The sequence below is a fragment of the Rhinopithecus bieti genome, unplaced genomic scaffold (assembly GCF_001698545.2).
Source record: "Rhinopithecus bieti isolate Rb0 unplaced genomic scaffold, ASM169854v2 scaffold_19459, whole genome shotgun sequence".
NCBI lineage: Eukaryota > Metazoa > Chordata > Mammalia > Primates > Cercopithecidae > Rhinopithecus > Rhinopithecus bieti.
In genome coordinates, this window is record NW_016809864.1 from 2,436,855 (window position 1) to 2,451,232 (window position 14,378).

The following is a 14,378-nucleotide window of genomic DNA, read 5'->3' on the forward strand; positions in this document are numbered from 1 at the left end:
AAAAAAAAAAAAAAAAAAGAAAAAAAAGCTTACAGTGCAGCTGGCTCTCTGCCTCCATGGACTCTGCATCCATGGGTTCTGCCTCTATAGTTTCAACCAACTGTGGATCAAAAATATTACCCCAGGCCGGGCGCGGTGGCTCAAGCCTGTAATCCCAGCACTTTGGGAGGCCGAGACGGGCGGATCACGAGGTCAGGAGATCGAGACCATCCTGGCTAACACGGTGAAACCCCGTCTCTACTAAAAATACAAAAACTAGCCGGGCGAGGTGACGGGCGCCTGTAGTCCCAGCTACTCGGGAGGCTGAGGCAGGAGAATGGCGTGAACCCGGGAGGCGGAGCTTGCAGTGAGCTGAGATCTGGCCACTGCACTCCAGTCCGGGCGACAGAGCGAGACTCCGCCTCAAAAAAAAAAAAAAAAATATTACCCCAAAAAAACCCCAATAAAAATAATACAGATAAAAATACAGTGTAACAACTATTTACATAGCATTTGGATTTTATTAGGTATCGTAAGCAATCTAGTGATGACGTAAAGTACATATGTGGGGGGATGTGCTTATGCAAATACAACACCATTTTACATCGGGGTCTTTAGCCTAGGCGAGGTGGCTTATGCCTGTCATTCGAGCACTTGGGGAGGCTGAGGCCGGAGGATCGCTTCAGGCTAGGATTTTGAGACCAGCCTGGACACCATAGCGAAACCCTGTGTTCACAAAAAACCAAACCAAACAAAAAATTAGTCGGGTATGGTGGCTCACGCCTGTAGTCCAAACTCCTTGGGAGGCTGAGGCAGGAGGCTCTGCCGAATCCCAGGAGCTCAAGGTTGCAGTGAACTGTGATTGTGCCACTGTCCTCCAGCATGGGCAACAGAGCAAGACCCTGACTCTAAAAACAAACAAAACAAGAGACTGAGCATCCTCAGATTTGCAGGGGGTTTTAATTTGCAGGGGGTTTTTGAAACGGTTGATACAGATGGAGTGCAGATACTGGGTGACGACTATACTGCAAAAATACCTCCAGGTATTTATTAACATTTCTTGATTGCTCAGAGGCAGGGGCCATTACTCCCAAACAAACCCTACCACACCGCCTGGCGTTACGAAGATGGCACGCATTAGAGTTTTGTACTTTGTGGGTAAGGTGACAATATAACAGATCATATGAGCCTGGTTAATAGTTGAGCCGACCCCCTTTCTTGGAAGGGACCCAGACGTGACTGGTCTGATTCTGTCCTTTTACCCATGAGGGGCTCAGAAACAGCGAGGCAGAGCAGCACTAGCCCCAGCTCAGGTGACTGCTGTCATTTCGGAACCTGGAGCAGATGGCCTGTGATGCATGTGCTGTCCCCTCCCCCAAGTCTCTATTCCTTTTTTTGGGAAGGAACAGAGCTTGGGCCAGCTCCCTCCTCAAGCCCTGCTTCTTCCAGGCAGCCTTCCATGACCTTCCTCTACGATCTGAGCTGCCATTTCCAGCTTCTTGCAGGGTTATTTGATTCATGTTCATGCTCCCCAGCAGACTGTAAGCTCCCTGAGGGCAGGATCAACACTGTTCACTGGCTTTTTTGCCGCCAGTAGGGAGCACAGTGCCTGACATAGAATAGGTGCTCGATAAACACTGGTTGAGAGAACAAATGCAAAAGGTCTGGATCTGGACTCCACGCTCCTCCCAGCCCACACCTCCTTCTGTTCTCAGCCCTGTGGTGGCCTGGTTAGTTCTCAAGAGGGCGATGTGGATGCTTGTTGGTGAATCATGAGGCCTCTGGGCTCTTTGGCTTGTCCTGCAGCTGCGTTCTTTCACCTTAGGCCACTGGATGGGAACACCTGCCTCTCCCAGATGCACAGCTGGGCTCCGCTGAAGGTGCTGCACAATGACTCGGACATCCTCTTCCCTGTCAGCGGTGTGGGCTCCTACAGCCCAGCAGGTGGGTGTCTCCCGATTACTCTTTTCCTCTAATAAGAGCTTTGGCTTTGAGAAGCAGCAGCAATATCTGAGTTCCCTGGACAGGTAGGAATGGGAGCTGGGAGGCACAGGAGGGGGGTGGGGGATGGCACTCAGGGCCAGGTGGGGCTCATTGAGATGCAGAAGTGAGCGAGGGCTTGGCTTCTCTACCTGAACCTGGGTATCCTGAGGTGCTCCGTTGGAATGAGTGTTGGGCTGAACCGGCTGGCAAGTCACCAGGGCCCTCAGGCCCGTTTTTCTCCCTTACCAGTGGCTCGTTGAACTTGGTCGTTTAAAAACTGACCGCAAATAGTGACCATGATTTACCTCTTTGGAGACGCAAGAAGGTAACTGAACCCCTGTCTGTAAAGGCCCTGCCACCCTGTGCAGAAAAGTGCTTGGGGATCAGGAAGTAGCTTGGTTAAAAGCTGTTTCTGGGCCAGGTGTGATGTCTCATGCCTGTAATCCCAAGACTTTGTGAAGCCGAGGTGGGTGGATCACCTGAGGTCAGGAGTTTGAGACCAGCCTGGCCAACATGGTGAAGCCCTGTCTCTACTAAAAATACAAAAATTAGCCGGGTGTGGTGGTGTGTGTCTGTAGTCCAAGGTACTCAGGAGGCTGAGGCAGGAGGATCGCCTGAACCCGGGAGGTGGAGGTTGCAGTGAGCCGAGATCATGGCACTGTCCTCCACCCTGGGCGACAGAGTGAGACTCCATCTCAAAATAAATAAATAAATAAAACATCTCTGGTGTGGGTCAGCGTTTTCCTGCCGTTCCACACGGTTGAGCACGTGCCTATGTGGTTTGTTATTGCTTTCTTCAGCGCAGGTCATGGGGAGGACGTGGTTGATCCCAACTGGCCCGTGGGGTGCAGTGTAGTGCAGCTGGCAGTGTCTGGCTCAGAGAAGTGCCCAGTTGCTGTCCCTGACCCCAGAGCACTGCTGGGTCAGAGAAGGCTTGACCCAACCCACTTAAGCACCTCCTCGTTTTCCTAGGAAGTGAATGTCCCTTGTCTGGGCCCAGATTTAGGAAATTATGACTGGAGCCCACCAATCACTCAGGAAGCTGTTGAAATTCTGAGCTGGGGTATAGACTCTTCCTGTCACTTGGCAGGGAGGAGAAACCTACTCAAACTAGTCAAGCACAGAGGCAGGGCGGGGACAGTCACTGGCAGCAGGACGGGGGCCAGTCAGATGCAGTACCAGCTCTAGAAAGTTGTGTAAGCCTGAGTGCTTTATTGCTCCGAGTGTCAGCATTCCTGGCTGTTAAATGAGGCCGAATGCTTCCTGTCTGTCAGTTACTGTGTCTTCATCTGGAAAATGGGGATGACAGCGACAATGAGAGCCAGAATTTGCAAAGCCGAAGGCGTCCTGCACTGCGATGTGGCTGGACCTGATGAACTCATCTGTTCTTGACCACAGTCCTGTGAGAGTGGGGGTGTGATTATATCAGCTCCCTTTGAGATCCACGGTGAAGGTGCCCTGAGTTAATCTGGGGAAGGTGCCAGGCACATGCCAAGGCCCCTGGTGAGAGCTTCATGGACATCTTGTCTGTGGCCCAGGAGTTGGGGCGTTGGCGTGGAGGGGCCTTTCTTGACTTGGTGGGGTGCTGTCATCTTTCTCATGTGGCCTCCCTCCACTTCCTCATGGGGGTCTGCCCATCTCCTCTTTTCCTAGTCCATCTTTTTTTTTTTTTTTGAGATGGAGTCTCACTCTGTCACCCAGGCTGGAGTGCAGTGGCATGATCTTGGCTTACTGCAACCTCCATCTTCTGGGTTCAGGCGATTCTCCTGTCTCAGCTTCCAGAATAGCTGGGATTACAGGCGCCCACCACCATGCCCAGCTAATTTTTTTTATATTTTTAGTAGAGATTGGCTGGGATGATCTCAAACTCCTGACCTCAGGTGATCCACCCTCCTCGGCCTCCCAAAGTGTTGGGATTACTGGCGTGAGCCACCGTGCCCGGCCTTTTCTAGTCCGTCTTTGCTCCCTGTTCCTTCTCACGCCCTCCTTGGCCCACAGCATTGCCTCAGTCACATGACCTTCCACACCAACTGGAATTTCTCACTGGGTCTCAGTTGAGGTCCCCTAAAAGTGACAATCTCGTAGGCCTAGCTCACGTCTGCAGGCCAGGCTGCAGAAGTCCTGCATTTGTAGACCATCCTTGGTCCAAATAGCCAAAGGTTAGGGGGTTGGTGACCTTGCCGATGCCTGTTCAGCAGCAGTGTAGATGCAGGTCATCTGAGGAGGGGCAGGGGCTGGGAGAGAGCTGGTGGTCCCAGGGTGTGTCTAGGACCCCTGGGGAGTTTTGAATGTATGTTCACAGCCTCTGTCTCATGAATCAATTTCCTGCTCTCCCTGTCCCTTTCCCCACGGAGGGGACCTTGTAGTTGGGTTCCTGAATTATTGTGGGACCGTGAGGTGCTTGCAGTAGGTGGTCTGATTGTTTCAGCAGCTCCTTTGCCGCTTAGCTGGGCCCTCCTGAACCATCACACATCCGAGTCACCTTTTTTGTGCATGTTGCGCTTTGGTCTTAGAGAACCCAGAGCTCTTCCTCCTCCTCTGGGCAGGTGTCTCCAGGGAAGGTAACGCCCCATCAGCCTCTAGAGTCCTTGCAGATTTCCCGTGGCCCCACACCCGGCAGTCAGCTCGCAGACTCAGCTCCATCTTCTCACTGCTGATGGGACCCGAGCTCCAGCTGCTGTCGATTGCACTCTGTGGAGATGATGTATGCAGGCGTCAGCCGGCATTTCCTTTCACTGCAGTAACGATACTATCAGGGCTTGCAAGCTGGGACAGCCCGGGGGCTGCGCACAGGGCCAGGACGTGGCGTAGGAAGGAACACTATTCCGGGGCTGTGTCAGGATGTTGGACTCAGATCCAGGGGAATGGGGAGCCTGATTGGAACGCCAGGTTGCATCAAGTCCCTTCTGTCCTGATGCCCCATTTCCATGGGAGCTGTGGGGCTGAGTGGTGCCAAGACTGTCTGCCTGCCCAGGTGGCCACTGTCAGCATTTCTCCTGAGACTCCATTCCTTTTGCTCCGTTTCTGCCTCTTGTCCTTTCTAGGGGACATCTTCCTCCCTTAGCGACATTCTGACATTCCCTCTCATTCTGGAAGCACTTCATCTTTTAATGGAGACTTCCCACATAGAGGGCTCCTCACCTTAGCAGACTTTTGTCATCTTTGAACACACTGGTGCCTTTGAGTCCCTAGCCTGTTAGTTCCAGAGACTACTTATGGCCCCACTGCTTGTGAATGTCTTTCCTAAATGCACTTAATGCAGGGAAAAGTGGCCTTTTTAGAAAGCTGCAGACATTGTCAGCAGTTAGACCATGCTGCCCCCTAGTGTCTTACTCAAGGCACTACAAGCAGGAGCAGTTTTGTCTTAACAGCAAGCTGATTGATTATACCCGGTTTCTGACGTTGGTTCTGAATACGGACTTCATGCGTAATTCTCGTTGGCTCAAGGTCGAAAATGTCACAGGCCAGGCACAGTTGCTCACATCTGTATTCCCAGCACTTTGGGAGGCCAAGGTGGAAGGATTGCTTGAGCCCAGGAGTTTGAGACCAGCCTAGGCAACATAGTGGGACCCCCATCTCTACAAAAAAATAAAAAATAAATTAGCTGGGCATGGTGCCACACACCTGTAGTCCCAGGTACTTGAGAGGCTGAGGCAAGAGGACCACTTGAGCCTGGGAGGTTGAAGGTGCAGTGAGCAGTGATCACACCACACCACTGCACTCCAGCCTGGGTGACAGAGTGAGACCCTATCTAAAAAAAAAAAAAAAAAAAAAAAAACAGGTTAAAGGGAAGTATAGGGCTTTTTTATTTATTTTTTATTTTTTTAATGGAGTTTCACTTTTGTTGCCCAGGCTGGAGTGCAATGGCGCGATCTTGGCTCACTGCACCCTCTGCCTCCAGGGTTTAAGCAATTCTCCTGCCGCCCAAGTAGCTGGGATTACAGGCATGCACCAACATGTGTGGTTAATTTTTGTATTTTTGGTAGAGATGGGGTTTCACCATGTTGGCCAAGCTGGTCTCGAACTCCTGACCTCAGGTGATCCACCTGCCTCGACCTCCCAAAGTGCTAGGATTACAGAAGTGAGCCACCATGCCCGGCCTAGTATAGGGCTTTCTATTTCTTTCTTTCGTTTTTTTTTTTTTGAGATGGAGTCTCACTTTGTCACCCAGGCTGGAGTGCAGTGGCACGACCTTGGCTGACTGCAAGCTCTTCCTTCCGGATTCATGCCATTCTCCTGCCTCAGCCTCTGGAGTAGCTGGGACTGCAGGCGCCCACCACCATGCCCAGCTAATTTTTTGTATTTTTAGTAGGGACGGGGTTTCACCATGTTAGCCAGGATGGTCTGGATCTCCTGACCTCCTGATCCACTCGCCTTGGCCTCCCAAAGTGCTGGGATTACAGGAGTGAGCCACTGCGCCCAGCCAGGGCTTTCTGTTTCTACAGTGACTGATGCCAAGTCTGAGATGATCTCTGAACAACAGGAAATAGCTTATTAAAATCCAGCACGCAGGCAAGATGGAGAAAAACTTCTTAGTCAAGTGATGTAGCAGATGAGCCAATGTCTGCATTGTGTCTTTGTCTTATGGAAAACGGAATGAGAAAAGTGACCTCTTTCTGTCATTGCTGTCTCTGCACAGATGCCCCCCTCGGAAGCTTGGAGAACGGCACAGGACCAGAGGACCACGTTCTCCCGGATCCTGGACTTCGGTACAGGTTAATGTTGAGAAACCCAGTTACCTTCGGCATTGAAACGTCCTATTCACAGCTGTGCATTTTATTCTTTTTTAAAGATAGGAGTGCACCTGCTAGGATTAAAGGGCAAGGGCTTACTTCACTTTTATGTTCAGATTTAGTCTTTTTTTTTAGTCGCCCAGGCTGGAGTGCAGTGGCTTAGTCTTGGCTCACTGCAACCTCCGCCTCCTGAGTTCAAGCAATTCTCTTGCCTCAGGCTCCTGAGTAGGTGGAGTTACAGGCACACACCACCATGCCCAGGTAATTTTTTTGTATTTTTAGTAGAGATGGGGTTTCACAGTGTTGGCCAGGCTGGTCTTGAACTCCTGACCTCAGGTGATCTGCCCACCTTGGCCTCCCAAAGTGTTGGCCTCCCAAAGTGCTAGGTGTGAGCAGATTTAGTCTTTACATCACAGAAGATGCAGTTGCCAAAGGTCTTAGGTCATTACTCCCTCAGAGAGACTGTATAAGAGATGGTAGATGTCAAATGTCAACACCTTTTGGGACATATCTGGGTGCCTCCTGTATTGTTATTTTCTTAATTTAAATATTTGTTGATATTTGATAACAAGATTTGACAATCCTAGTGTTGTATATTTAAGCCATTTAGATATTACATAGCATTTGTGAAGTGCTTTGTATGCTGTCTGGCAGGTAGTAAGCACTATATAGGTTTTCTTTTTCTTTTTTCAAATAAAATATCTCAAGGGGAAATTGAGTTGTCCCAAGTTGTTTGATGCTTTCTTTCTTTTTTTTTTTTTCTTTTTGAGACAGAGTCTCGCTCTGTCGCCCAGGCTGGAGTGCAGTGGCTCGATCTTGGCTCACTGCAACCTCCGCCTCCTGGGTTCACGCTATTCTCCTGCCTCAGCCTCTGGAGTAGCTGGGACTACAGGCGCCCGCCACCTCGCCTGCCTATTTTTTTGTATTTTTAGTAGAGACGAAGTTTTACTGTGTTCGCCAGGATAGTCTTGATCTCCCGACCTCGTGATCCACCCTCCTCGTCCTCCCAAAATGCTGGGATTACAGGCATGAGCCGCTGCACCTGGCCTGTTTTTTTTTTTTTTTTTTTTTTTTGGAGACAGAGTCTCACTCTGTCACCCAGGCTGGAGTGTAGTGGCATGATCTCGGCTCACTGCAACCTCTGCCTCCTGGGTTCAAGCAATTTTCCTGCCTCAGCCTCCCAAGTACCTGGGATTACACATGTCCACTACCATGCCCGGCTAATTTTTGTATTTTTCAGGAGAGACGGGGTTTCCCCATGTTGACCAGGCTGGTCTCGAACTCCTGGCCTCATGTGATCCACCTGCCTTGGCCTCCCAAAGCGCTGGGATTCCAGGCGCGAGCCACCGCGCCCAGCCTGGTCATAACATTTTTGTCTAGCCTGGGTGACAGAGCGAGACCCTGGATGCTTGGTGGCAGAACCAGTATGGACACCAAAGTCTTTCTTATGCCACTGCCATCCTTGCTGCTCTTACGGTTTTCTTCTTCTGTCTCTCCTCATGGTTGTAATTTGGGGTCCCAGGGTTCTATTACATCCTTATTTTCAACCTTAGCTCTAGAGTGGAACTTCCTGACTACTGTACGCCATGTTAGGCGCCATGGTCTCACCTGGAACAGGCAAGGGTTCTGCTCTCTCAAAATGACACTGCTCGTAGGAAGCTCGTCCCAGTTAGTTCAGCGTCAGAAGGAATTGGTGTTGCCAGACCCTTCCAGGGCGTGGTCTATTTTTGCTATTGATGTTAGAAAATGTGGCTAGGCATGGTGGCTCATGGCTGTAATCTCAGCACTTTGGGAGGCCAAGGTGGAAGGATTACTTGAGGCCGGGAGTTCAAGAACACCTGTCTGGGCAAGATAGTGAGACCCTGTCTCTACAAAACAACAACAAAAATTATCCAGATGTGGTGGTGCACACCTGTAGTGTCAGCTACTTAGGAGACTGAGGTGGGAAGATCACTCGAACCCAGGAGTTCAAGCCTTCAGTGATCTGAGATCGCACCACTGCACTCTAGCCTGTCTTAAAAAAAAAAAGTTGGGGCCGGGCGGCGGTGGCTCAAGCCTGTAATCCCAGGCCACTTTGGGGCGAGGCCGAGACGGGCGCGGTCACGGACGGTCAGGAGGATCTTGAGACCATCCTGGCTAAACACTTGTGAAACCCCGTTCTTACTCTGCTAGAAAATACAAAAAAACTAGCCGGGGCCGAGGGTGGGCGGGGCGGCCTGTAGTTCCCAGCTACTCGGGCAGGCTTGAGGGCAGGAGAATGGCGTAAACCTGGCGGAGGCGGAGCTTGCAGTGAGGCTGAGGATCCGGCACTGCCCACTCCAGGCCCGGCGCAACAGAGCGAGGACTCCCTCTCAAAAAAAAAAAAAAAAAAAAAAGTGGAAATGCAGTAGTAAGTGAAAAAGCAAAATCACTCTTAACCCTCAACTCCATTATGTTGTTGATGTTTTGGTACTTTTCCTTCTAGTCATGGGGCGGAGGTGTGTGTGTGTGTTTCTCTGTTAACCGTGTGATGACTGGGCTGTTCTCACCAAAGATACTAAGCTTTATTTTTCAGGTAAATTATTTGTAAACATACAGTTGATTCATATTATTCCCAGTAGTTATGTTCTATAAAGTTGCCGTGAAGACTGAACCAGTGCTCCTAAGGGAAGTACATGGTTAGGATGATTTGAGCCTCTGGTCACACATTTTGGTTTTGAGATGGACTCTTGCTCTGTTGCCCAGGCTGGAGTTCAGTGGTGAGATCTCAGCTCACTGCAACCTCTGCTTCCTGGGTTCAAGTGATTCTTGTGCCTCAGCCTCCCGAGTAACTGGGATTACAGGCATGTGCCACCATGCCCAGCTAATTTTTGTATTTTTAGTAGAGAAGGGGTTTTGCCATGTTGGCCAGGCTGGTCTTGAACTCCTGACCTCATGTGATCCACCCACCTCGGCCTCCCAAAGTATTAGGATTACATGTGAGAGCCACCGCACCTGGCCTGGTCACAGCATTTTTATCAACTGATCAATACATAACCTGGTTTATGTCTGTTCCTGTTTAAAGACACCCTGTTTAATGTATACGGTTCATTCATTAACGTTGCACTCACAACCAGCAGCACTGTAAGCCATGCCTGAATGAAGCGTCTTTAACTCACAAATTAGCTCCATACGGCACATCACAGCGTTCCTGTGCTTAGGAACTGTCGGCATTACCTCTTCAGCACTGTGCCTGGGGACATTTTAAACAACGAAATCAAGTGGAAAAAAAAAAAGGCCGGGAATGGTGGATCACACCTGTAATCCCAGCACTTTGAGAGGCTGAGGCAGGTGGATCACCTGAGGTCGGGAGTTTGCGACCAGTCTGACCAACGTGGCAAAATCCCATTTCTAGTAAAAATACAAGAATTAGCCGGGTGTGGTGGCACAGGCCTGTAATCCCAGCTACTTGGGAGGCTGAGGCACGAGAATCGGTTGAACCCAGGAGGTGGAGGTTACAGTGGGCCAAGATTGCACAAAAGAAGGAAAAGTGAAAAAAAAAATTGCTGAAAACATGGCAGTAAACAGACAGCAAAGAGGATGCTTGTTTATGGTGTAAGATCTGAGGTCCCAGCTGTTCGACTTCAGCTGAGAACATGCACATTAGGGACCGAAATTATTGGCCTCTGCACATATTCATGAATGACTGTGAAAGCACCTTGAGTATTGACTTTGGGGTTACAAATAAACTTTAGTGCGTAGATGAATTTCCAAATACGGAATCTGCAGATAACGAGGCCTGACTAATTTCCGATGGCTTCTTCTATCCCTTCTGGTAGAGGTACTGGAGTAAACCGACCTCTGCTAGCTTTTGGAGTGGTGAGGGTGTGTACTTTCAATAGTTGCGTGTAACTTCCTCCTGCCTGCTTTTTTCTAGCGTGGAAGCCAGCTCTCCAGGCCACGGAAGTCCTCTGAGCAGCCTGTTACCTTCTGCCTCAGTGCCAGAGTCCATGACAATTAGTAAGTACTTTCGCAGCCACCTCCACCAGCTCTGGGATGACTTCTGGCCCATGTCTCATGGCAGTGCCTTTGTGCTTATAGCCCTGTGACTGTGGGTTCAAGTCAGGTATGTACATCCCTGGTTGTGGACTGGAGATGTGGTGTGTGCTTGTGAATTTCCAGAACTGTGGTTAATGCATGGCACTTGGGCGTGTGCGCACAGGCGTGCCTTAGGGGTGGAGCTGCATTGCCGTAGAATTCTGTGGTTCCATGTTTTGGGGTTTGCCTCCCATAACGCAGTTAGCTACAGAGGACCTATTCTAGTTGGATTTCCTTTGTAACTCTGGAGGACTCATTTTGTAAGTGAAGAAGAATGTGTCTCTCTAAGATGATTAAACTTTGCTAATGATCAGGCTTCAACTGTTTCCAATTTTACTACCTAGAAAAATTTTTAGAGATATAGCAAGGAAGGCTAGGTTTGAATGGCTTCGTGTAACAAAGAATCAACCAACTGTTCTATAAACCGACAGGTGCTCCTGGTATCTCACTCGCGTCTTGAGCCAGCATTTGTGCCGTGGCCTCCCTTGGCTGCAGAGGGGGTACTTGTTCCCAATTAAAAAAAAATTAGCTTTTGTTGCTAAGGGAGGAAGAAGGAGTTTGGGAGGCACCCAGCATTTTCTGATTCAAGGGTGAAGCAGGAAGTGAGCAGACACTGTTATATAAACCAACAGTTGGTTTATTTTTTGTATACGAAGCCGTTCAGATCTACTTTTCTTGAAGTTCTCATGGTTAAGGAGATGTGATGGAAATTTCTCTCTACCCAGAGGTAGGCAGGCTGGGGCTGGCATGTGGCTCCACGGCCATCAGAGACTGAGACTCCTCCTGTCTTGCCTCGTAGGCCAAAATAGCCAGTTTAGCTCCAGCCATTTCATTCTCATTCCAGGCGGCAAGAAAGAGAAGAGGGCAAAGGGGAGACTTTGTCTGTTTCTACATACAGGATTCAGGGGCCTGAGCTTGGACAGGGAAGAAATTACCATGTTTTTCATTTAGCTCTGGGTGAAATATAGTGTTTTCTTCAATTGTGATCATTCTGTTTTGATGTAATTGGTTTCCTTTGTGATATGGTATGTTTTATATGTTTTACTACATTTTCCTGAAAAGGAGCCCATGGTTATTCCTAGACTACAGAATGGGCTCTTGGTACAAAAACGGTGAAGCCCCCCACCGTCACTAGAAGGTGCTCACCGTATACCACTAGTGCCTGGGGCCAGCACTCATCTCATGGCCCCCCGTGGCTGCAGAGGGGGCAATTGTTCTTGAAAAAAAAGAAATTAGTTTTTGTTGCGAAGGAAGGAAGAAAGAGTCTGGGAGGCATCCAGCATTCTTTGACTCAAGGGTGAAGCAGGAAGTGAGCAGACACAGTGAGGCTGCTACGTGGGAACGGCTGGCCGCACTTTTTGTATAATGAGCGTGTGTGGTTTACTGTGGCGCTGCTCAGCCCTGAACTCGGCTGAGCAGATGTTAATAGATCACTCGTCCCTGTGGGACACGGGGTGGGTGAGTATGTAGCTGGCTGCTTTTCACTGGTCAATCTTTTGTTTACCACAGTACTGTTACTTACCCTATAGTTTACTTTATTATTCATTTTTATTTATTTATTTTTTTGTAGAGGTGAGGTTTCACCATGTTGTCCAGGCTGGTCTTTGAACTCCTGGGCTCAAGCGATCCACCCGCCTCAGCCTCCCAAAGCGGTGGGATGACAGGTGTGAGCCACCGTGCGTGGCCTACTACCGTTTACTTTTTTTTTTTTTTTTTTTGAGACAGAGTCTTGCTCTTGTTGCGTAGGCTGGAGTGCAGTGGCACGATCTCAGCTCACTGCAACCTCCACCCCCTGGGTTCAAGTGATTCTCCTGCCTCAGCCTCTCGAGTAGCTGGAATTATAGGCCCACACCTGGCTAATTTTTGTATTTTTAGTAGAGACGGGGTTTCGCCATGTTAGCCTGGCTGGTCTTGAACTCCTAACCTCACGATCTGCCCGCCTCGGCCTCCCAAAGTGCTGGGATTACAGGCGTGAGCCACCATGCCCAGACTATAGTTTACTTTTAATGATGCACTTCAACAAACTTGAATACCTTTATTTTTTGAAAAAGGAAACTTTATCTCACTACTGTAAATGGAGAGTCACTATGAGTTAATCAAAATAGCAGATCGCTGTAAAATGAAGACAATGGAAGGAAATTATTACTAAGTGTGCCTGGCATGGTTGCCTGCCCTGGGTTCTGATTGAGACCCACTCTCCTTGTTCAAAAGAGAGATGGGTGCTGCTTCTTTTTGGCCCTGGTTTATGTCAAGCATCTCAGTCTTGATAGCGCTGGGAAGCTCCATAACCACCAGAAAGACCAGAAGTGGGGTGCTCAGCAGTGCGGGGAAAGCCCATTTGGGTGCAGCCCCTGCGCCCAGCCTTTTGGAAGTGCTGCTCCAAAAGAGAATTGTGCCGGAAAAGTAGGGGTTGAAACGGAACAGCCACATCCTGCCATCAGGATGCACTTTATGGCCCCACAGACCAAGAAATCACAGCTTCTGTACCCAGTGATGACTGCTGGACTTCATTTGAGGAAATCAATGAAGTTCTGTAGCTGCGCATGGTGGTGCACGCCTGTAATCCCAGCTACTCAGGAGGCTAAGGCAAGAGAATCGCTTGAACCCCGGGAGGCGGAGGTGCAGTGAGATGAGAGGGCGCCACTGCACTCCAGCTTGGGTGCTAGAGCGAGACTCTGTCTCAAAAAAAAAAAAAAAAATCTAAAATAAAAATTTTTGGGAAAAAAAAATTTAGGCGTACAAACCTTGATGGAGTTCTGATTGCTGGATTTGGTCACAAAGGTCATGCTGTTGGTGACATCCCTAGGGTCCACGTTAGGGCTGTCAGAGTAGCCAGTGTCTCTCCGTTGGTCCTATGCAAAGGCAAGAAGGAAAGACCAAGATAATGCATTTTGGTGGTGAAAACACAGTCGAAATATATTTTTATAAGCCAAAGGAAAACGATGAGTCAGCGAGTCACATTAGAAAGGTGTTGAGGATATCCTGTTACCGAACTGATAGTGATGGAAAGAACTGAAGATGGAAGAAGCAGCCACCCGATGTGACTTGCTGGGTTCTAACGCCCCATCAGCTTCCCAGCACCTGCGATTCTGTGTCTGTGTGGGCAGCACCGTGGTGTAGATGGACAAGACTTTACTCTGGCTGTGAGGCACAGCTACTGTAAAAGAACACTGCCTTTTGATTTATGGGCATTTTTTTTTTTTTTTTTTTTTAAAGGACAGCAGCCCCTGAGATCACACCTGTGAGCCTTTGTAGGCACCGTAAGGAGGGCTGCAGGCATCCCTGTGCGCCCGGGCAGGTGTCTGATATTCTGTTTCTGAAGAGTTCCTTCAGCTGGGGCTGAGGTCCCAGCATCTCAGATAAACACGATTGGCTTTGTCAGCTGCTTCTCAGGTCCACATAGAGCATGGTGTCTGGGTCTCCCTCAGCCGCTTTCTGTCTTTGAGGAAGTCACTGGCCTTGCCCGTGCATTTTCACTGGTGACATACATGCCCTTAAACACTCTCGAGTTAGGCCAATGACAGAGGCATAGATTGTTTTTCTTGTTTTGACTCAGACAATTTTTTTTTTCTTTTTTTATTTTATTTATTTATTTATTTATTTTTTATTATACTTTAAGTTCTAGGG

General features: G+C 49.2%; 1 protein-coding gene across 1 annotated transcript in view; it reads left to right on the forward strand.

Annotated features, from left to right (window-relative positions):
- Positions 1-14,378, forward strand: part of SNX29 (sorting nexin 29) — a 604,821-nt gene that overhangs the window by 91,099 nt on the left and 499,344 nt on the right. The window contains exons 10-12 of the mRNA XM_017890705.1: positions 1,805-1,923; positions 6,602-6,677; positions 10,591-10,673. Coding sequence (XP_017746194.1) covers positions 1,805-1,923; positions 6,602-6,677; positions 10,591-10,673 — 278 coding nt within the window. The remainder of the gene's footprint in view (positions 1-1,804; positions 1,924-6,601; positions 6,678-10,590; positions 10,674-14,378) is intronic.